Source organism: Cnephaeus nilssonii (assembly GCF_951640355.1).
Source record: "Cnephaeus nilssonii genome assembly, chromosome: 6".
NCBI classification, from domain to species: domain Eukaryota; kingdom Metazoa; phylum Chordata; class Mammalia; order Chiroptera; family Vespertilionidae; genus Cnephaeus; species Cnephaeus nilssonii.
The window spans coordinates 87,029,730-87,054,231 of NC_137077.1; the positions used below are offsets into that span (position 1 = coordinate 87,029,730).

Sequence of the window (24,502 nt, forward strand, 5' to 3'; positions counted from 1 at the left end):
GAAATGAACCCACGGAAAAAACAGGCATGGATGGCACAGGACTTGAGGATGGAGAAGCAAGCACTGGAAGAGGTGGTGCAGGGAGAAAGTGGGCATAGGTGGGAGGGTCCGTCTTGGACAAGGGGATGGTGAGAAGGGGAAGAGGAGGGAGCAAGTGAGAGTTCAGGCCTGATGAGTACGGGGACGGGAGCTCCAGAAGGGAGTTCCCTTGGCCCTTACAGCCGGAAGACGTGCCAGAGCCCCAGGCTTTCGGGGAATGCTGTCTCATCAGCTGGGCTCCGGAGCCTGGGCGCCAGTGCACGGAGCACCTGACCTGTCTCAAGGTTGTGGCGGGGCAGGGTGGCACAGGCAAGGGCCAGGGGGAGAGTGCAGAGGCTGCCTGCGAGATCTTCAGGGACTGGGAGGGGCAGGCAGGGAGGCCAGCGCTCAGGGCTGGGCATCTGGCAGGGTTTACGCACTGCTGACTCAGAACCAGGTGCTCATTTGCATGTTATTCATGTGAATACCAGGAGCATCTCATCCCCTCTCCAAGGAACCCCCAGAACTTCTGAGAGCTCCTGCTATTGTGCTGCGTCTCTCTGACCTGGAAATATATCCACTTTAAAGATGACTCTACTCAGTCATGCCCACATGGCTGGCTGTGAAATTGAGCTGAGAAAACAATACTCAGGAAGCTCATCTCCTCTCTAAGAACCTTGAGGGGAGTTTTAATCTTAGCTTAAATGCTCAGAGCATGACCCTCACTGCTGCAAATATTCTTTTTTTTTTTTTTTTTTTTTTTTTTTGTTATCATCTGTTTCCTCCTACTAGAATGTAACCCCCACCAGGACAGGCACTTTGTTTTGCCTGTGCCTAGGACAGTGCCTGCCAAGAGTAAGTGCTCAATAAACACGTGAAGGCCCTGTTCTAAGCACTTCACCTAAACCTTACGACCCTAGGCACTTAACAGTTTAGAAAAGAGGTTCTGAAGGGACAGACATTTCCCCAGGTTAGCCAGATTGCAGGTGAGGGAGAAGCCCCCTAGTTTCAAGCTGGGCTTCCCACACGGCAGGCGGTAATTCAGAGTGGATTTAGTTTATTAGGTGACCACTCCTGTGGAACTGACTCCTGCTAACCCAACTCTGACAAGAGCATCCCTGACAAGAAAAACCAAAGGTACTGATTTACATTCAAGTATAACTAGCTGCCAAGGAGCTGGGCTGCTCTGACCAGCTAGAAAGCTAGCCTTTCCCAGCAGGACAAGTCCACTGAGGAGCCAGACCAACATCCCCGAGGTGGCTAGGAGCCGGAGCGGAGTCGAGTGCTCTCAGGGGGACCACAAACCAGCCCTGTGAACTGGGTGCCTGGGAGAGCCATGCAGCTGGCCTGTCAGGACCCCTGCCTCTGGGAGGACTGATGGCACACTGCCGCCCGCTCTGCAGCGAGCCAGAGAGCCAGCCACCGCCGTCAGCTCCTGTGTCCTCCCTTGGGGAAAAATACTGGAGTGACTGGATGGGCCCGTTCCAATCCAACTCCATATGGAGTTTTCATTGACTCGCTTAGGTGATTGTTGCTTGCTGATAAGGGAAACCCCATGGGAAGCAGGAAGTCACCCTGCCACAGTCTGACCTGGAGTCTGGGGAAGACCGCCTCTCTGTCTGGGTCCATTGGCTTCAGCCACTGTGTGAGGGGGTGTGTATGGTCTGGCCGTGGCCTACATTTGGGGGTTCTGTCTTATAGATCTCTGTTCTCTGCTGATAGAGGGCGAGGGCTTCAAACCCCAGGGAAGTATGATGATCAAAGAGTCACCGAAACCATTTTCGGGAGGAAACACCCAGGGGAAGGCTCGGTCAGCATCGCTGCTCGTGATGTGAACAGTTCAAGAGTCAGAGAAGAATCCAGGTCTCTGAGAGATTCCTTGGCAAATGGAGTCTCTTAGCTATTAGCACAGACCAAGGCATGACTTCATTTTCTTTCTGCAACAGGCACACCTTGTTTTATTGCTCTTCACCTCATTGCGTTTCACAGAAGTGGGGTTTACAAATTGAAGGCAAGACCCTCCACCAGCAAAAAGATTATGACGCACTTTATTGCTGTGGTCTGGAATTGAACCCACAGTGTCTCCGAGGTATGCCTGTACTCAGTAGTTGGTTTTTAAGCAGAACAGGAAAAAAAAGTCCAATTCCCAATGCCTGGGCCAGAGTAGAGTAACCACCAGAAAAACAGCTGTTAACACGGCTGACGCTCATTTCTGTTAACTACTTTACTCAAGCGAAGGGCCTGGCGAGGGAGAAATTCTGGCTGGCTTAGCAAGGAGAGAAATTTCGGAGGTAGCCACCACAGATGGCAGCAGATGTCATGCCGCTCAGAGCAGAAGCCACCAGGGACTTCGCTATCTCAGAGCTAAGCAAAAAAGCTGATAAATACTCAGCCACGCCAACTGCCAATTATACACCCAGAGGCTCAGGAAGCCAGGGAGGGTGTAAAAGTTGCTTTAATGAACAGCTTTCCATTCTCTTCATCCACAACTCTGTCCGCCTGTCTCTTCAAAGACCTCGGATGCTGGCTTCAGGTAACCATCCTTACCACAGTATGCCAGCAGGCGGAGGTACTAGTATAAATGCACCATTTGCAATAACGGTGTTGACTGCTCCAGTCCCAGGGTTAAAAGTGGCCTTTCTAGGGCTCCACGAGTCATCAACCTCGAAGGAGCTGAGAGCTGGGAGTGACCAGAAGCCAGTTGCTCAGTCCCTCCTATTACAGCGCGGGGTCGTGCTTCCCAGTGTAGGCTCCTCACACCAGCTTGGGGCTGAAGCAACAGCTCCACCAATACCGGCTGCACCATGCTGCTGGTTCTTTAAGCTCAGCGTCCTCGTCTGTTAGGCAGGGATAAGAGTGCCTATCTTACTGAGTGCTGGAACAATTACATTTGACGTCGTGGGCAAAGCATCTGGCACAGAGCACTGTGTATAGTAAATGCTAAAAGAAGGTTAGCTGTCATCCCACATCTTCCAAAGCCCATGGTGTTTGGGTATCACCATGGTCCTCTGTGTCCTATAAACTTCTACGTCTCATGGTCATACCTGTTAGAAAGCAACTCCCTCCCCACTAGGGCTTGAGGAATGGGCTGCACATCACACACCAATAACGTTGCATGAAATAGACGTGGAATTAGTTTACAAACTGATTAAGGGAGGTAGGGGAGGGAGGGATAACTGGCAGAACACAGAGGGTTTTCAGCTGTGAAACTATTCTGTATGAAACTGTAATGGTGGACACATGTCATTGTACATTTGTCCAAAGTCATAGAAGGCACAAGAGTGAACTGTAATGCAAACTGTGGACTTTGGGAGACAATGAAGTGTGAATGCAGGTTCATTAATTGTAACAAGTGTACCCCCTGGTGGGGGATGTTGACAGTAGCAGAAGCTGTGCATGTGGAGACAGGTATATGGGAACATCTCTGTACCTTCCGATCAAGTTTGCTTGAAATAAAGTCTATTCAAAGAAATAAGAAATAAAAGCTATTAAAAACTGGTGATACACACACAAATGTACTATTCATATTGGCTCTGACAAATGTGAAAATTTAAGAAATCTAGCTCTTTATTTAACTTCAAAGCTAACATCAAGTGTCTATTTAAAAAAATAATGGCACCTGCTTTGAATGGGGTGAAGATCTACAGAGGATTTACATTTTAGGCCGACATGAAACTGTGTAGTATTCCACAAAGTGTTAATTATGCAGTGGGTCTCACAGTAAGCACTTCCAGTTTGTACTTTCAGAGTCAGTGACTAGCGCCCAAACACATCTTAAACACGGAGCACGTTTTGTTGAAACGTTTCTCTTAGGACAAGCACAGCGGGAGACATGCTTTAAATAACACATAAATTAAAACTGCAACGCATAAATCATTCCTAAAACAATTCAGGTACATGACTTTCCAGCTTCTTATAAACAGAGAAATTGTACTTCCTTTAGAAAGTTATAGGTTAGTTCTGCTTTATATCTTATGGGTTATTAAACTCTTATGAACTACCTTTTTCTTTTAGCTTCTTAACTACTTCTGATGTAAACAGGCCAATCTCATTGTTTTCAGTGGCTTATTTTTTTTAGTAACTCTTTCCTTAGTACATGTGCTAAACTTCTTGAAATACTTCTCTCCAGATAAAGCCCTGAATTTTAAATAATGCCACTTTATCCCACCACCAGTTCCTCAGAATTATAGAAATATGCAAAATAGGTTAATCACACATGTCCACATTATTAAGTATAATTAAATGTTTTTTTCAAACCAATACAACTATATTTGGATTCAGTACAAAAAAATGTTCCCATTCAATGCAAAATAATTTGGTATTTAAAATCCAAAAGAAGAGGACAAAAGTAATTAGTTGCCCGGGGGAAGCTAGTTTCCATCCCTATCACTGAACCCATAATTAAACCTGATTCACTAGATAGTACGGCTGGGCAATAAACACACACAGTGGAGCAGTATTTCAATGAAAACAAGAATGACAAAGCAGGAGAGGGGCTAAAATCACACAGATGCTAAGTGACAGAGAGGGATAGCAGCACGATGGGCTGAAATGAAAAGGGGGGGGCGGGTTTCCAGAAGATTCCATCTACCAAGAGATGATAGCGAGCATGAGTAAAACCACTAACGGGACACGCTAGACTTTCACTGCCCCAAATCTGCAATGGGGTACTTTTTTTTTTTTTAATATATTTTATTGATTTTCCACAGAGAGGAAGAGAGAGGGACAGAGAGCCAGAAACGTCGATCAGCCGCCTCCTCCACACCCCCCACTGGGGATGTGCCCGCAACCAACGTACATGCCCTTGACTGGAACCGAACCTGGGACCAGAATCGAACCTGGGACCCTTGAGTCCGCAGGCCGACACTCTATCCACTGAGCCAAACCGGTTTCGGCTGCAATGGGGTACTTTTATTTACTGCTTCACTGTAGGATTGAATTTATTTATTTACTTTTGGGGGGAGGGTCTTTTGTTCTGGCTTAATCATATTCAAAATATAAGCTGGATAGCCAATTCAAAACCCACCAGGGAGTATTTTTAGGTTTTTGTTTTGTCCTCAGCTAAGTATCGTCCTGGTGATCATGAAAATAATCTCACCAAAAATGTCAGCACCTAAAACCACTCAATCAGTTCACGGAGTGAGCAGGTGCTCACCCACCCAGCTGGCTTTCCTCCTCAGTAGGTATGTACAAGATGTTTACTACCAACGCAAGGTGTTGAAAAGGGATTAGTTGACTTAAATGTCAGTTAAATATCCAATTCCAGCATATGTCATAGCTTGATTACTACTTTTCATTGTATACTTATAACATTTTATTTAATTTCCTCATGCAGTGGGAGGGTTTATTCCGTAAGAAGAGAAAAAGAAGAGTCTCCTTGGGGTATGTCATCTTATTAGAGAGCTTCATGAACTTTCAACAAGACACTAAAATAAATATGCTGTGTAGGTTGAGCATATCCAAGTAAAAACAAGCTTATCCGATGTTTAATGAGAGTCACCGAAAATATGAATTCTGGAAAAAGAATTCATGATGAGGTGCAATGAATTAGATGCCACACTATTTCAAACAGAGCGTTTCTAGCAGCTTGTTAACTGCTCCAGACCGGAGGGGCCGGAGTGTGCTGCCTCCCGCTTCTTTCACTTTTCACTGTGGGGGACGCACCGATCGCAGGCCTGGGAAGTCCCTGCAAGCTTGCTGGGCTGAGCCACGGAGTGAATGTGGTGGCAGGAGGAGGCTGATGTCTTCCTAGCCCCTCCCAGAGCCGTACATGATGCCCACAGGCAAAGGGGAACGCTGGCCATGAAAACATAAAAGCAAAAGGAAGCACACCATGCCTCTCCCTCCCTCCCCTAGACTTGGAACCTGTTTCTGTCCCCTGGATAGGATGGGTCACAGTATGTTAGCAGCCAACTTGGGAGACCCAGGGCGAGTCTGATAGCGAAAGGAGACGGCCATGAGATGGGGTGGGCCCTCTTCCCTGAATCCAAAATACTCTCTAGCCAACGATTTCATGAAATCATGTTTATTGTTTTAAAAAGCTTGAGTCTGGAATTAGATAATGGTGACAATTGCATGAGTTTGTGAACTGATCAGAACCACTGAATTGTAAACTTAAAACAAAAGCTTGAGTTGTATGAGTCTCACGCACACTGGACTTGTGCCACACGCTCGACTATTCCGTTCTCTCAAACCATGGCACTGTCACATTTCTTCAACGAGATTTCCCTAAAAGCAGCTCTTTGCAAAATATTGCACTTAATTTATACCCAGGCAATTTGAAGCTTTCTGGAAGAAAATGTACACTAACATGCATCTTGTGTCTTCAGATAACAGAGTGGGTGGTGGGAAGAGGGGCTAGACAGCAGTTCCCATAAAATTCTCCCACCTTTTCCTTTCATGTACAGAGAGCAGCCCATTTACAGGAAAGTCTCACTGGGCTGAAGATAGTGAGTGGCATCCCCCAAAGAGGCCTGGGATGCTAACTTTTGGATGCTGCTACCTCAGGGGCATGTGGCCACTCGGTTATCCTAGGACTTATTTTCAGGGAGATGCCAGGAGACAGATGGCACCCTTGGCTCAGACACTGCATCTAATTTATCTTATTCCTGCTGGTCCTTCAGGATCCTCTCACTCTTCATCCAGGTGAACTGCGCCCATCGATCCAGCTGCCGTGTCGTATTTCCTCCTGCTTCTAGTGTTCCTACCCGAGTACACTTCAGCTTTGTAAATTATGATTCAGTTTTCCTTCTTAAAGAAACCCCCTGCATCATGTGTTTCCGTTTACCGAGTAAGCTTCAAACCCCTCACAGACCTGCGAATACAGCGAATCACACCCTCACAGGGGGTTTATCACAATTAAGGTTTGTTGAATCACAAGCCCCTGCAGGAGTGCTGACAGGACCCCAAACTGATGTTAGAGCCGCAGCCTGATGAGGGGTTGGGAAGCATTTCTGCCTGCTTCGGAGGCTGGGCATTCGATAGCCAGTTCAGATGGAGTCAGGTGGACGGCTCCGTGGGTATGAAAAGGCACAAGTCCCATTCACACATCCTCCTGTCTCACCATGTAAAGTGCAACAGAACAACCAGTTAGACTTCGGATGGATAAACAGGTGTGTAAAAAGATTTCCATGTTACAGAGAGCCACACACAATTGAGCACTGTGGACACTGGGCACACCTGGGACCTACGGTCAGCTGTGGGATGGATTACACGGGGTTTACTGGACTTCCACAAGCCGCGAGTGGTCCACACGGTCAACGCCTGTCCTTCTCCCCTTCCCCGAGCCGTGCCACATCTTTGCTGCTATGTGACTCAGGGAAAACGTGACCACTAAATGGTGAGCTCATTTCTGACAGAGATATGAGAGAACTGAAATTCCCTTTTCTTCTGAGTCACCAATTATGCCGAGTGCTCAATAACCAGAGGTCTACCGTGCTGGGCGAGTCAGCTGGGCAGGAAATCTGGTCTGATTAAGGCAGTGAGTAACATGGGAGCTCTGAACAGATTCACATGACCAGGGACGGGGACTGAGCTGGCAAATGCTGCCGAGATAAGAGAGTTGTACTTATTTACAACACAGTCCCAGTCCTTCTGGTAATCTTCATTGGCACAACTGCTCATGTTAAAATTTGGTAGTATGCACAGAGTTCTCTTTAAACTAAAAACCAGGAGACACGTGAAGACGGGAACCAGCGGGCTTCATCTGGGTATTATTATTCTTTCTATGGCACACAGAATATGGTCCCAGTTTTTACAAAATATTGCAAGGAGAGTCACAGCAAAGAAGGTGCCAATGATGTGGAAGCGGCTCTTCATCATGGGCGAGACGAACTTGGCGATGGTGGACACACACACCAGGATGACAGTCATGAAGGCCAGCACCACGTTGATGCACTTCCCCAGGAGAACCCTGGCGTTCGCCGTGTCTGTCTGCTGAGCCTGCTGCTCCTGCTGGTGGAGCTCCAGCTTAGAAATGCGAGTCTGGCAGGATTCCAAGGCTTCCTGTGGGCAAAAGGCAGAGCAAGGATCAACTGCTGTGCGATCACGGGCAACCTGCGAGTGCCTGCCCGGAAGTGCACGGGAGCCCCCAGCTCAGAATGCTGATGCCGAGGCAGCCTCACAGCCAAACTGACGATGATGATGACGGCAAAGAAAGAAAACAAGGCTCATTTTATCGTTATTTATGGGCAGAAGAAGCATGTGTACACAACCATAGAACACCATAAATGAGAAATTAGGGTTAGGTATTCTGACTCCACCTACGTATGAAATAAAGTGCATATTGGCATCTGTTGGTACCACAAGGGACAAACTGGGGGGTGTGTGTGTGGGGGGGAGGTGGGGAGTTAGGGTTCCATTTTGGGACAGTTGTCTACTTCTAGCCATGGAGTAGGTAGTATCTCTAATTCTAGTCCTTATTTCACTGCTCAGTCTGTGTGCACCCATTACAGACTGGCAGAGGATGGAGAGAGAAAGGCAGGGACAGGACTGACTGTGGGACAGCTCTGTTTTGCCTGTGTCTCAAGACACTATCTGAGGCCATGCATTCTCGCTAGATCTCGTTCTTTCCAAGACTTCAATGACTCAGACAAGATGATGCCAGGTATACCTCTGGCCCAGCTGTCTCTTCTGAGATCGACTCATATATCTACATACCTTCTTGAGCTTCCTAAAAGCACCTCAAATGCAATATGTCCAAATGTGGATTCATGTATTACACCTTCTCCTGTACCTACCATCAGTCCTGTTTCCCTTCCAGTTCCTTTTCCCAGTTCCTCAGGCCAGAAGCCTGAGAGGCATTCATCAATACCATCATCACCCAGCCCCACTGATACAACATCCAGGTCTATTTCTCTCCCCTCCCAGTCACCACCCCAATCTAAGCCACCAGGATCTCTTGCCTACAACAAATACAGAAACTTTTCCACACACCCTCTTGATTCTCAACCCCATGAATCCCCTTTCCACACAGCAGCCCAAGTGATCTTTGAAAGATGCATATTTGCTGTCACTCCTTGTACACTTCTTGCATCTTTAACATGGCTCAGACCCAGCCACGCTCTCCTGCTCAGTGTTCTGGCCATACTGGCTTTCCGGGTTCTGAGAAGGAGCACACTCCGGGCTCTGAATGTGCAGTGCATGTGTCTGGCATGTCTGCCTCCCCACTCCCTCCCCTCTTCATCTGTGGATCTCCCATTCTCTTTCAGGCCACAAGTTAACTGTCGCATCCTGAGTGAAGTCTTCCTGACCCATCAGACTACGCCAAGCCTCCCTTTAGCCCTTCTCTCTGACCAAGAGGCATGAGGGTAAGGAGTAGGCCCACTGAGCTGCGATCCCCAGCAGGAGACCACCGGCAGGCATGCAGTAGGTGGGCAGGCATGCAGCAGTGCTACATTTACTAGCCGAATACTCAGGAGACTGGGTTATGAGATCTGAGGCTTGAAAGAGAAAAACCTTTCGTCTCTTGAGAGAAAAGCACCTAACTAGAAGGGGGTATAGTGAGCCCCTTTTAGTTCACTAGCCTACTGTCTAACTCAGGTTTTTAAACAGCACAATGATTTAACATGATTTGCTTTTCTTCTGCTGAATATACTCTATGGGCCAAAGAACAGGGTTTGCTGTTACTATAGTAACTTTCATTATACAGGCTACCAACAAAAAAGGTAAAACTTCTTCAGATCTTCATATTCTAAAAAATACTGCTCTCCACAATGACACACAAGTACCTCACATCATATATATATTTTTCTAACATTTTGGCTCAAGGTTCCCTTCATTTAGGACATGGCATGGGAAAGTGATAGAACAAGACAAAAGACCAACTTTGTAGGCAAATTCATCCATCTTTGATTGGGTAGGAGAATTACATATATAAATAGAATGATCCTAGAATTGTCTTAGAACTGCTATGAATTGTTTTTAACCAAAAGAAAAATCCAAAAAAATTAAGCACTGTATTGTCAGGAACTTTAGTCACAGCACACACTAGGAGATAGTCAGCCCCACGCCGTCAGACTTCCTTGGGTCCAGTATTTAATTTATTGAGAATAAAGACAAAGGACAGGATTATCTTCTAAACTCTTTTCATTGGGATTCAGGGTTAAAAACCCCAATACTCAATTGCTTAAAATAACAACAAATTCTTGCAACCCCACAGGCAACAGCCACCCTCATCTAATACTGGCGCATCCTCTGGAATAACCCTGTGTACAAAAGAAACAACAAATAGGACAAAGCTGAGCAGGCCCAATTACTAAAAGCCCTGAGAAATATGGCTACCCACCTACATACTAAAAAGAATGGTCAACATTTATTTTTTGACTGCTTATGTGTCCGGCAAAGATTTAAGTACTTTACGTTATTATTCCATTTCATCCTTTCGACAACCTTAGGAGATAGAGCTCATTCGTATTTCCATTTTATAGATGAGGCAACTGAGGCACAGAACGCTGACCTGTCCAGGGCCACACAGTAAGTAGTAGAGCCAGGACCCAGACACGTTCTAAAACAGAATGATCTAATAAACCTGCATTGTTCACCTGGCAGCACTGCACACTGAAATGGGTTCACATTTTTTGAAGCCAATCAGTGGTGAAGCTGTCTCCTAGCCCAGAGCAGGGACAGACGTCCTCAGCGTCTTCGGCCCCATGTCCCCAGGCAAGCATTTCCTACCAGCTCTGTCTGATGCCAGAACTGCCCAAATACACATGTGGCATTAACCCAAGCTCCACCCTCCACACAGAGTGGAACAAAACATGGGCGCTGACACTCTAGCTCACACACTGTGGGAGAAATCTCTATGCTTCAGTTTTCTCCCTTATAAAGTGGGTCTGGAGAAAATGATCACTGGCTACAATGAAGATTTGCAAACATGAAGCTGAACATTACTTGAAGAGTATAATTTTTTTTAAAAAAAAGGCAATCTGAGGGTATATAAACTGGTGCAGCCACTGTGGAAAACAGTATGGCAGTTCCTAAAAAAATTAAAGATAAAACTATCAGAGGACCCAACAATCCCACTTCTGGGTGTATAACTAAAGGAAATGAAATCAGTATTTAGAAGAGACATCTGCACCCCATGTTCCCTGCAGCATTATTTACAATAGCCAAGACATGGAAACAACCCAAGTGTTCATTGATGAATGAATAAAGAAAACGTGGCATTATATCAATGGAATACTATGCAGCCAGAGAAAGAAGGAAATAACTGCCACTTGCGATGCCATTTGACATGGATGGACCTTGAGGGCATTATGCTAAGTGAAATAAACCAGGCAGAGAAAGACAAATACTATATGTTCTCAATTATATGTTGAATCTAAAAAACTGAACTCACAGAAACAGGGGATAGACTGGTGGCTGCCGGAGGTGCAGGGACAAAACGGGTGAAGGTGCTCAAAAGCTATAAACTTCCAATTATAAAAGCAAGATTTGTTTTACGTTTTAAAATTTGTAAAAATTTTGGTTGTGGTGGGGAGAGTAGGGTATAGGTGATGAGCTTGGGAGAGGGGCTAGATAATAAGAATTTGTTAATTAATTTAGGCAGAAAGTAAACAGAATATAGCTTCTTTACCCAGTAATGTCTATAACAGTGACTTTAAACTGATGTGCTGCGAGAATTTTTGCCTATTTAGTCAGGGGCACTGACCTCTTTTCCCTCAGATTGTCAAATAAAAAAATGACAACAGCCAACACAACAATAGCCCTCTGGTGTGAATGAATCAAAATTACACCTTTTTTTGGTCAGACTGGCAAAAATATATAGTATTATATATTTTGGTGTGTCACAGAATTTTAGTAAGTAGTTTGTGTGTGCCACGAGATGAAAAAGGTTGAAAATCGCTGTTCTATACCATGAGCTGATGGGGTTAATAAGGTAGAGAAGAAGTGCTTGCTGAGGGGTATGCACTTAGTTTGTTAAGTGAATTAAGGCTGGGAGAAGGCCGGTGAGTGCCCAAGGCGGGGAGGAAAGGCACCTGGATGTCCCGCGAGCGCTCGTAGGCCTGGTAGGCCACCTTCTCCTCGATGCTGGCCAGCTCCTGCTTCAGGTCGGCCGTCTCGTGCTGATGCAGGTCCGTCAGGTCATGGAGCTGGTCTTCCAGTCGCTCGTACCTTTTGGAGAGAGGAGCCAATTCTGAGCACGACATTTCCAAGGTGTTCTAACAGCACATTCTGGAATGACGTCCTTTACATCTCACTGCTGCCAGTGCCCTTTGGCTTGTTGTATTTCCTGGCAGACTGTTTCCAGAAGAAAAGTCTAGCTGTGGGAAATGCACTGACTTCCAACTCCAGTCTCTGTAGTCCTAACTGTCCTCACCACTGGGTTTCATCCAAAGCAAATCTGGCTTTTCCACCCAGGTCAGACCCCCACGTTGGCTGGCTGTGATGGCAACAGGACAGACCTCAACAATGACTCGTTTACTATGGCTGGTCAGGAGGCGGGGCTATGGGGGATCCTGCTCAAGGCCAGGATCTACTGGCATCCTGGTGCTCCTCCCCCCTCCACCCCCACAGTGCCCAGCAGTTCATGACCAGGTGCCAGAGTGCCTAGAAGGAAAGAACCAACTACTGCACACTGGAGCCAACTCCACGATTTCCCAGTGTACACGCTGATTCCGAATACATGTCCCAGCTCTTGGAACTTCAGTGCCAGTAACAAATTAAGCTCACTATAAATTATAGATGGCTTATCAGGTCAGGTGGCATTTCCAAAAGTCCAAATCTAAGGTAACAGAGGCACAAAGATTCCCATTCTCAGCCCTCATCCCCCTCAGAGAGGAGAGATTTGCCTCAGGCATATTTACATAAACTTATGTTTATTTTGAAGCAGGAAGCACTATTTGGAGAAGATGCATTAGCCTGAAATGACTTTGATCAATGCCAGTTTTAAGATCCTTATACATTTTTTTAAAAATGAGACCAAAAATACATATTTAATGCTTAATCTCTGGTAGGACTTCATAGGTGTCCAATGCTGGTATTATAGATAAGCCCTTTAAAGATCTCTTAAAGTAAGCAATATAGTCAGTTGCTAAATCATAGAGATCCCAAACATTAACTATACTAGTGGCCCGGTGCTTGGATTTGTGCACATTGAAAGGAAATTAATTAGAAGAAATATTTTAATATCACTATTCGCCCTTTCTCTATAATAAAAGTGTCAGAGATGAAAGAAAATTAGTAAAATGTATATGAAAATAATATCTAAATTGGTTAATAAACAATAACAACATGATATAACAACAAAGACATGATATAAAAACAAAAACATGAGATAAAAACAATGACTGATAAGTTGATTAAACTTATTACAATATCTCCCTGTATACCACATTAACAGTGAAAATACTTTCAGAGTGCTTGACTAATTTCCCTGTGATGAAGAATTTACAACTTTAACTTTAACGTCACTTGCTCTTCAAACTCGAGAGAAAGCAACATATAACTGACTATGTCTGAAAACGGGTTCAGGTAGGAATATTCCTACACTGTCTAGAGTTTGTCCTTGTGATTTATTAATAGTCATCACAAATGCTGGCATCACGGGAAACTGTCTCCAAATTAATTTAAATGGGAGGCCAGTGTCAGATGGGGACAAATCAATTCTTGGAATCAGAACAACCTGTCCTTCTGCAGATCCTGTTAATAATTCAGCTTCAATTATGTTAGGTCGCAATGTTTTGATAATAAATCTAGTACCATTACAAAGACCCCATTTACTATTAAGATTTCTCAGTAGCATGATCATTGCACTGCTTTCAATTTTAATTTATGACATGGCATTCCCGAAGGAGTAATACTATTAAAAGGAATTCGATGGGAACTTTATATGTATTGTGCATGTGTGAGTCAACGTTTGTTTTTAAACTAGAAGCCCAGTGCACAAATTCGTGCATGGGTGGAGTCCCTCTGGATGGCCTGCAGGGATTGGGCCAAAACCCACAGTCCAACGCCGCCTGCAGCTCCTACCTGCCACTCCCACTTATCCTGGCCACACTGCACCTGCCACGTGCTTGCGCCCAATAAGTCCTGATAGGGAGAGGCTTGCGCTGCCGTAGCAGTGCTCGCCAGCCATGAGCCCAGTGTCTGGCGCCCTCCTGAGGGGAGTGGCCTGCAGGATTGGGCTGAAACTGGCTCTCTGACATCCCCGGGGGGTTCTGGATTGCGAGAGGGCTCAGGCCAAATCCAGGGACCCCACCAGTGCACGATCAGGGAAGGAGCACGGGAGGGCTACAGGGCGTGTCTGGCCCCGTCTCGCCCAGTCCTGATTGGCTAACCTACCAGTTGGAGCATCTGCCCCCTGGTGGTTGGTGCGTATCATAGCAAGCGGTTGAGTGGCCTTAGCATATCATTAGCATATTACGCTTTGATTGGTTGAACAGTCGACCAGTCATCGGATGATCAGACACTTAGCATATTAGGCTTTTATTATATAGGATTGCCAGTGTGTGTCATGTGTACTGGCTGGTCAGTCAGTCGGACCTACAGTTGGTCACTTAGCCTTTTATATATACAGATAACAAATGAGAACAAAAACTTTCCTGAATTTATGTAAGTGGGTATTTGTGACTTGGGATAAAATTTGGACCCAAAGAGTACTGTATCCCAAACTATTCAAATGGAATTAAGGTTAATATTCTCTGGAAAATTTGTGAGTCAAAAAAAGTTCTTGTGTGACAAAGAAACCAAAGTCAAAGACATACGAGGAAAGTTTAAAAAATTGTTTCATAAAATACAGCTGAAGAAAGCCACATTCCTAAATTAATACATATATAAAACCATGTATCAGATATAAAACATGTAAGCTAAAAATCTTACAATATGTGATAGGTATTTACTTTTTTAATCTACATTTTTGTAAGTTAACATATTCATTTTGACCAAAATAACCTTTGAAGGATCTTTTTATTGGTAAAATGGTGGGCATATACACTTGTTTTTTATCCTCACCCAAGGATATGCTTGTATAGATTTTAGAGAGTAAGGAAGGAAGGGAGGGAGGAGGGAGGAAAGGAGGGAGGGAGGGAGGAAGGGCGGAGGGAGAGAGAGAGGGAGGAATGGAGAGAGAGAGAGGGAGGGAAGGAGGGAGGAAGAGAGAAAGAAAAACATCTATGTGAGAGAGAAGCATGCAACCTTTTGGTTCACAAGATGATGCTCAACCGAGCCACACCGGCCTGGGCCCAAATGCCTTTTGACCCATATTCCTCTTTATGAAAAGTACAACCATTAGCGTATCACTGTCAAGCAATTAGTAACTCATGCTTCCAAATAAATTCTAAGAGAATTGTCTGAAATAATACCTGTATCTCTCCTCTTGCAGGGTCTGAGAAATGAAACCGTATTCTCTCTTAAACTGCACCTTCAGGGCCTCGATGTCCTCGGCCAGCTGTGCCTGGGTATCCTTGATCTCTCTCAGTTCCTCCAGGATCATGGTGAGCTTCCCCTGGCTGTCCAGTGTGCCCGCTCCGCTGGCCCCGAATGACTGGTTCCCATTACTGTCGGCGGAGCCCGATGTGCCGCTTGAACACTCGTCGTCACTGCCATACTTGGGTTTATTTACGATGGTTGAGCTGCCCCCATAGGCCCTGGCACTCGCCTCGGGCCTAAACTCCTCTAAGGAATTTTTTAAGTGAGCAATGTTGTCTGCGCTGCCAAACTTATTCCAGATCAAGTTGGCAAACTCTTTGGACTTATTGAAGACAAATACAGGCGGAGTGAGGGAGACGCCTGGCATGCCTGACTTACTGCTCTCCATGCTGTGCGGAGCAGTTCGAGACTTGGCCTGGGCATCTTTCAGGGAGTGCTGGATATCCTTCAGGTTGTCCTTGGAGCTTCTGGAGGCTCCGTTCTGTTCGATCTCCCTGAGCTTCCTGTGATACTGCTCTAATTTCTTCTGCAGCTGGGCAATGGAGTGAGCTGACTTCTGATTCTTCTTCTCAAAGACTTGTTTGATACGACCAGCCTGCTGCTTGTCAGCGCTGTTGACTAGTTTCAGGTATTCTGCAACATTCCCATCCCGGGACGTCTGCTCGATTTTGATCTGCTCTGTTACCTTTAGAATTTTTTGTTTCAGGCTGTCCGCATTGAGCTTGACCTTGTGGAAGTCCAGGATGCCATCGGGTACATCGAAGTTGAGGTTGGTGTCTGACCCGCCTCGGCGTATGTTCAGGGGCAGGCTTAGGGTATTCATGTCATGGCGCTCTACCTGAAAAAGAGCAGAAGTAACTGTAAGGTTTGAAGTCTAAGAGACAGTTACTGTGATAGAATCTGTGCTCGCAACAGACATACTTCAGTCCCAGAGTTTTAAAAAAAATTCCCTACTATCGTCTTAAGTTGAACACAGGACACCAGTCCAACTCCTTCCCATATCCATGTACACTACCTGTGAGATTCAAAGTCCCCAGGGCATCCAATTTTCTGTCTGATCTGATGGCAACTTTTGGTTGGCAGGGGAGAAATGCATAGAATGAGGTTACCAGTCAGTCCAGGTTTCCCAAAGTGCCCAGGTAATGGGGATGCTTGCCATGCCCCATTCACCATTGTGGGAAGTGCATCCAAGTCAGAACTCAATCATTTAATAGAAGGAGAATGAAAGAAAGAAAGAAAAGAAAAATAAAAGAGAGTGAAGTTCTAGCAGGTACATTCATCTATACAATAAATTATTTTCTTTTATTTTTTAAAATAATGTTTTTATTGACTTCAGAGAGAAAGGTAGAGGGAGAGAGACCTAGAAACATCAATATGAGAGAATCATTGATCAGCTGCCTCCTGCATGCTCCCCTCCCCCCACAACCTGGGCATGTGCCCCGACTGATAATCCAACGTGATCTCCTGGTTCATGGGTCAATGCTCAACCAGCCGGGCAAGAACTCATTTTCTTAATGAAATAATTAACAGATGTGATGAAATAATATGGTGCAAGATTAATTTTAATAATTGAGTAATACAACAATATTTAGATGTGGAAACAACCACAAACCACAACCAAAGTGATTTAAGAAACAGTACTAATATTAAGACCATGTGAAATAGCTTTCTTACTCAAGGGCCGCCTGGGGAAAAGAACTGTGAAGTGAGCATCTTGGCAGGGAAGGTGGGTGGGTAGGTGGGGCGCTAGTCTGTGCTCTAAAAGGGAAGGCAAATGCAGTCTGTCTGCCAGGCACAGTGGATGCTCACAGGGCTGTCCTACTTGATCCTCTACCCCACCAGGCAAATAATGTGTTAAATCCGTGTAATAAGTAGAAACTGAGACTTAAAGGAGTCAGGATTTGAATCAAATCACCCTAACTCAGGTCCTCTTGCCATATCAAGACACTCTCACACTTGTGTCCCCAGAGGACCAAAACCAGGTCTTGGTAGACTCTGAATAAATACATCCTCTAAATAAAGATTTGTAAGATCGAAACTGAAGCATCTTATTTGTCAAGTTAACAACCCTTTGATTAAAATAATGCCTTGATATAGATTCTCACATGGGTGACAATATTCAGCCCAGGTTACCTTTTTTTTTTTTTTTTAAAGGGGACAGTACATTGACATAGCAAACAATTATTAAGATAATAACTTAGCAGATCGCACACTGCCTAAGTGGCCCAGACTTGAGTGTGGACTGTTTCCAACAGTGAATATTAACAGTTTGCCATATGAAAAATGCTACCCGGTACTTTTTCCCAGAGAAGGGATCCCAGCAGCACAGGGGGACACACCCAGACTGGTGAGGCAGGCCTCCTTCATAACTTACAAAATCTGTTACCACTATTCCTTGGCCCCTGTCTTCCCACATACCATTTTGCCTTGGGTAAGTGACACTGGTTGTTTTATCTGGCAGAAAAGCATCAGGCTGGAAGGAACTTAATGCCAAATCACTATCAGGCTAGAAAACAGGATGTATGAAAAAAGGGTAAAGGAATAGTAACCAGCTGGTCAAGAGGGAAGGATGGGTGCAGGGACTGAAGAAAGTATATAATAATCATCAAGTCCTAGAGAGATGAGTACAGGAAACTCAAGGAAGCTATGTATCGATGGCGCCCTAGTAGACCCAAAAAGGAATGGGCTTAAGTTACAGCAATAAGGCATGCACTAAACCTAGCAAATGTTTATTTTGGGCAGACAGAGTAACTGTACAACCACGAGGCTGGGAAAATGATGTCACTGAAGATATCTAATTTAATAGTGCTTCTCTACTTCTCAGAAACTTTCTTTGGCTCTCTAATGCCTCCCAATTAGATAATACAACCTGGCCACTGTAAGGCCTTAGCTTACCTTTCAGGCCTCACCCTGCACCCGATGGATGCTGGTTATGTTAAGTGACCCAAGCAACTCAAAGTTCCCAGAATGTATGTGAATTTCTATGGATTTCCTCCTGTGTCTAGTATTTGCAATGCTTGCTACCCATTTACAACTCTGCTAATCCAAATCCTACATGTGCTGCAATATGCATTTCAAATGCCACTTCTTCCATGAAGTTTGTCCCATTCCCATTGGAAAGCTGCCTTTCCTTTCTGTGACCCTCCTCTTTCCCTCCTTTCTCACTCACGCATGGGGAGATGGGTCATACCTGTGCCCAGCCTGTGCTGGCATGGCCCCTATTCACAGGAGGCTGTCTATGAATGTTTGCATGATGGCATCCTTCAGGAGAGTCTACACTGGAGTCATTTAAGATACATTTTAATAGAATCAAAAAATAACCTTGGAAGTTTGGCCCACACAGATCTGACCATTCCAGGTAGAGTTGTTTTTCTAATACCCATGTAATAAACTCTACATCATTTCACAATGATCCAACTAAATGGGGATCAGGTGCAACAACATACACAAGCATAAATCAGGACTTTTAAGTATAGCTTATAGTCAGAAAAGAGCACATTTAATAAGTTTAAAACTTAATGAATTTCCACAAACTGAACATATTATGTAACTAGGACCCAGTTGAAAAAACAGAAGGGAAACTTCCTCGTGCCCCCTTCAGTCACAACTGCATCATCCGCACCTCCAGATGTAACCATACACATGACCTCAGAATTCTCGCCTTCTTTTTGCTCTACACTGTGAGATTCGTAAGAACCTGCTCCTGCCCTCCTTGTGCTCAGTAGGATAAAGTTATTAAAAAAAAAACAAAAACCTGCTTGTATTCTCTATTGAGAAGTCTGAAGATACAAAGGTTTCTATACCTTACCAACCGCAGCGGTTAAGTCCTCACCTGTTCTTCCTCCTTTAATTCTCAACCACACCGCAGCTGGCCACCCAACTCCGGCATCTCAGCACAATGGCCTCGCTCTCTTACAGGCTGCTGGGCCAGGACAGCCTCACAGACACAGGAGTGTTTATGCCCAGAGGGCTGGCTGACTCTATAATAATGCTTGGCATGTTCACGAGAATCCAGGTCAGGGAAAGCTACTACATTTAAAGCTCAAATCAATCACTCTTAATGCTTGTCCGCAAATCTCAGTTAGAAATGTTTGATAAGGGTAAAAAGTTGGACCTATTGCTGGGCTACTCGCAGCCTTTTAGTCTCGACCTCTGCAGAATAATTGAGAGTCAGCTAACACATCACCGCTAGATGCCCATACACTCCCTGAACAGAAACGGAAACTTCATGCACATGCTGGGAAGAAAGCGTGAGGGGCCTCCGTCCTCCCTTTAATCTGGACTCAGCACTGAGGGCAGCTGTACAGCGCAGCTGTTTTAGGGCTGAGACCTGGCGGAAGAGAACGAAGGGTCACCAATCCCTGGAGCCGCATGCATGTGGACTGTGTGGGCCAGGAGACACGTGCACGTGTTCCAGTTCTGGCACTGACATATATCAGCCATGTTGTTCTTTGGTAAATCAAATCACATCTGTGGATTTAGATTTCCTAATTACGGACAAAGGAGATAGAACCAGACAACTCAGAGCTAACACTGTAAAATTCCAAGAAATGTAATCCCATTCCATGAACTGCATCTTTACTGTTGAAAGCGGGGTAGAAATAGAATGTTGGGGAACCAGCTAGAATTGTAAGAAGTATTAATCATGCTCTGTTAACCGTGATTGTTTTATTCCAATTAAAGAAGGCACATTCTACCCTGGCTGGAGCTGACCTGGAGAAGCAGCCCTTCCTCCCCACCTGGAGCTGCCTGTTATCAGGGAAAGATTAACAAAGATTTGTTACAGAAACCAGAATCGCCAGCCCTTTGAAGATCCCCAGTCCTTTTGCATTATCTGTAAACTGCCCTTTAGCCTACTTTTCCTCTGTACTTCTACCTATATAAGCGCTGGCTTATGGTGTGCTGCAGAGCAGATTTTTGTCAACCTGCTGCTCTCCCGCATTGCCGGCAATACTGGAATAAAGGCTCATATATGGTTCAACCCTGTCTCTGCTTAATTGGCTCGAGTAGTGACAGGCAGCACGGACCCATGTCTGTCTGGTTTACACTGTAAGATAGTATCAGGAATAGTCAAGGGCTGGGCTCTGGAGGCAGACTGCTCTGGTTTCCATCTTGGCACCACTCTTAAGAGCTGTGTGATCTTGGAGAGGTGACTTCACCTCTCTGTGCCTCAGTTTCCTCTTCTGTAAAATGGAGATAATGATTCTTCGAAGAGTAGTTGTGAGGAAAAATAAGATAATGCACAGAAAGTGCTTAAAGACTTCCTGGCACAGAGAGTGGCTTCAATAAATGTTTGCTATTGTTATTTAAAAATGTACCCTATAAGTAAAAACTAAAAGGAACAATGGTTATTTTTGTACTGGGGGGTTATAAAGAGTCATTCTTCTAATGCTTTCGTATGTCCCAATTTCTAAAAAATAATAAACATGAATTACTGTTTTGGCAGAAAAGCTGCTGTTTTTAAAATGACTGCTAGCCTCTTTCAGTTCTCAGAATTACTTGGCTATTGTTACCTTACATGAAAGGCGGAACACCGGCTCCGCAGTGAAGCCATTTCTAATAATGTTTTCCTTCCGGCAGTAGAAACATTTCTCCTGTCACCTCGATGTTCTGGAACAAAGGCTACGGGGAAGCTAAAGCCCTGGACAGACGTCAAAAACTGACACAGTCATCGGTGCAACAATCCAAGCCTCCAGCACAGGGCTGAGGAAGCTGGGCTCCTCAGCCGGTGCCAGGCACCACTCGGTCATTACCACCAGTGCTGCTCTCACACGTTGTCAGGGGTCCAAGGAGAGCTGTCCCCTGCCACATCCGCACCGATCCCCTAAAGCTCCAGGAGGAAATGAACAGAAAGGGAAGGAGCGCGAGCGCAGAGGCACACCACCCAAATCCCCACCCTTCCTGGGGACCCCTAGAGGGTGTGGACCCAGGCAGGAGTCCCCTGAGGCTCTGGGGGGTGTCACTGAGTGGTCAGAATGTGCAGGGCATAGAGAGGTCAGAAAGGGGACAGAAACAACCGCCTGCTTAGTCCCCAGGCCGGGCACAATGAACCTTTGCTTAAAGAAAAGCTGCCTGAGCTCAGTCACATGAGGAAAGGGTCAGGAATTTCAACTGGCCGTCATTCCCGGGCAGCAGGTATGCCACGGCCCACGTGAGGTGGAGTTACAGACAGGCCCGCGACGGAGCTGCGGGTTCAGAAGCCAGTCTTCCACAGGGGAGGCCGAGGTGTCTGAGTCAGCACGGCTGACATTCTGGACGCATTTTAGCTGAAATCTAACTTCAGGCCTAGGGTTAAGGCCGGCCATAGGGTGTGCCTGTCAGAATGTGCTAGGCTTTGCTCTGGTTACAAACAATGCCAAAATATCAATGGCTTAAAAAATGAAGTTTATTTCTTGCTCAGGCTGACACACCTGCCACGTCAGGTGAGGGACCCGGCTGATGGAGCCTCTGCCTTCTAGACCGTGCCGGGGGTCAGGGCAGCGGCAGGGAGCCTGGCGAACCATCCACTGGCTCCTAAAGGCTTCTGCCAGGAGGGACGCCTGTGACCTCCACTCACTGCACTGGCCCCCAACTCCAGGGAAGTACAGGACAGGGAGGTACAATCCTGCCACATACCCAGGAGGAAAATGGCATGTCCGTGACACGCGCAGTACCTTATTTAATTGTTAAAACCTCAGAGACAGGTTTTACTTTTATTACTGTTTTACAAATGAGAAAACTAGGCACAGAGGTCAGTACATTGTCCAGGGGTACACAGCTGGCCAACGGCAGAAGCCAGGACTGGAATCCACTCACTCTGTCTCCCTAGCAAAAATGACTGAGAACCTTTACTCTGAGTCAGACATCATGCTAAAACATTTTTTTCATATATTCTTTTAAAAAAATTTGTAATTGTCTAAAGTATTACATATGTCTCCTTTTTCCCCCATTGACCTCTCCCGGGCTGCTCCCACCCCCCAGCACATGCCCTCACACCCCTACTGTCTGTGTCCATTGGTTATGCTTACATATATGCATGCATACAAGTCCTTTGGTTGATCTCTTACCGACCCCCGCCTCCTGGCCCCTGCCACCTGCCTTCCCTCTGAGGTTTGACAGTCTCTGTTCGATGCTTCTATGTCTCCGGATCTATTCTCTTACATTTGCAACAGCATGGATGGACCTGGAGAGCATTATGCTAAACAAAATAAGCCAGGCAGAAGGATAAATATCATATGATCTCACCCATTTGTGAAATATAATGAACAATATAAACTGATGGAAAAAAATAGATCATATATTCTTTACACCAATCCTATCTTATGAGAAAAGCAAGGCTTATAAAGAATACATGTTTCTCAAAGTCCATGAATAAATACTAAATAGCTTAGCTGGGCTCCACTCAGATATATAAACAAGGCAAGACTTTGAAAGACCTGTACAAGCTCAGCCACTGGTCATGAGAATCCATCCTGCAGTGTCCCCACGTGGTTTTCCAGACTTGTGTGGAAGCTTCAGGCTTGGTTTAGACTACTCTGTCCGAAATTCTCCCTCAGGCTAGCCTCAAAACCATCATCCATGTAACTTCCTACCCCTGGCCCCGGGTTGGGGCCTGGAGCCGCACCAATTTCATGTTGGATACAACTTATAAAATCCACTTTCCTTCATCCATGTTCCAAAATATAAATAGTGAACTAGGCAAAATAATTTTATGAGGGTAAAAAAGCTTATTGCTTTTATCAAAATTGAAAGGGTTAATCACGAAACAGGGCTTTAACTTAGCTGGGGCTCACAAAAGAAAGCTCCTTCCGCAAACCTAAGCCTTGCACAAACATGCTCCCTGAGTGGTTATTTTACAGAAACTCCTGAAGACCATAACCCTTGCACAGCCCCCAGGAAGAAGGACTCTGGCGCCAGCAGAAGGACAAAGGGCAAGGCTGTAAAACTAGGGGGGGGGGGGGCACGTCCTGATACGCGTCAAGCCGAAGCCCATCTGCAGCTCTCCCTGAGCACATAAAAAGCCTGCTCCCTCCCCACTCACCACTGATTTCTTTTTCGGACTCAGTCCACCTGCACCCAGGTGACTTGAATAAATATCTTTTTGACTACACTGAGCCTTGAGTCGGTTCTGTGCGACCCCGGCCCAACCCTGAACCTTTCAAAAATCCCGGTCAGGCATTTACAACCCCTAAGAGAGGAAAGAAAATAAGAGAAACAAGGTAAGAATAAGAAATGTAAGGCCTCTGGAGAAGCAAGGGCCTCACAAGGGAGGGGTGCTACCTGGACACGGCGGGAAAAGGCACTCAGCAGACAACCCACGGCCCTGCCTGGAGAGAAGGGAATGACCCGTCCCTATGCTGGGCCAGGCCACACAGCTGAGAGGACGAGGCGGGGCCCTGCAGGGGTACCTTTGTATCTTCTCCCGGAAGAACACGAGCTTTATCACCTTCCTACCTGTAATACGTATATATGAGACTACTAAGCCATCTTCCCTCCTGCTCGCTGAGGTCACTTGGCATGCACTCGGGAAATGTCTCCCCAACCTGTGGACCTGGAACCCAGGGAGTCTAGCCAGTCATAGATCCCAGCATCAAACACTTGGTCTTCTTGCTAACTGAGCTAACCTGTCCTGGAAAAATCACGCTGAAGGCTTGATAAGCACCCTCCTTTTCGTGACATAATGAACACATTCACGTGGATACCTATGCACAATACCTCTATTTCAGAAGAAAGCCACTTCCCCCACTACATGCTAAAAATGGGAAAATCTTAATGATCCTCTCATAATATCCAAAAGGATATTAGTCAAGTGTCTTAGTGACACGTTGGTTCTAATTTGTTTACACAAAGACATTTCCTTTCGTAGTTCAAGTCTGACAACAGTACACGTTGAACTTGAAATAAGTTCACGGTGTACAGAACTGGAATTGAGTCACTAGTTGGCCATAAAGGTTCAATTCCCCCTCCTCTTCCTCTCCTAGCATCACTGACAAGAATCTGTAGTGTCATCCTTCTATGTCTTGCCTGCAGGTGAAGTAGACCTCATGACTCAATCAAGGATCCTTCGGAAGGGAGGCTGGGATACGGTCCCGGTGACAGCCAATCCTTCACCCACCGACACTGCTAATTAACAGTG

At 45.6% G+C, this 24,502-nt stretch overlaps 1 protein-coding gene across 2 annotated transcripts in view; it reads right to left on the reverse strand.

The window, feature by feature from the left end:
* Window positions 1-2,284: 2,284 nt before the first annotated feature.
* TMCC3 (transmembrane and coiled-coil domain family 3) overlaps window positions 2,285-24,502 on the reverse strand; it is a 70,868-nt gene continuing 48,650 nt past the window's right edge. Inside the window, exons 2-4 of one of the 2 annotated variants that reach the window (XM_079773468.1) lie at window positions 15,321-16,225; window positions 11,997-12,132; window positions 2,285-8,022 (exon numbers count right to left, since the gene is read on the reverse strand). In XM_079773468.1, coding sequence (XP_079629594.1) covers window positions 7,720-8,022; window positions 11,997-12,132; window positions 15,321-16,210 — 1,329 coding nt within the window. In that variant the 5' untranslated portion in view covers window positions 16,211-16,225 and the 3' untranslated portion in view covers window positions 2,285-7,719. The remainder of the gene's footprint in view (window positions 8,023-11,996; window positions 12,133-15,320; window positions 16,226-24,502) is intronic. The other variant, XM_079773467.1, reaches the window with a different exon arrangement.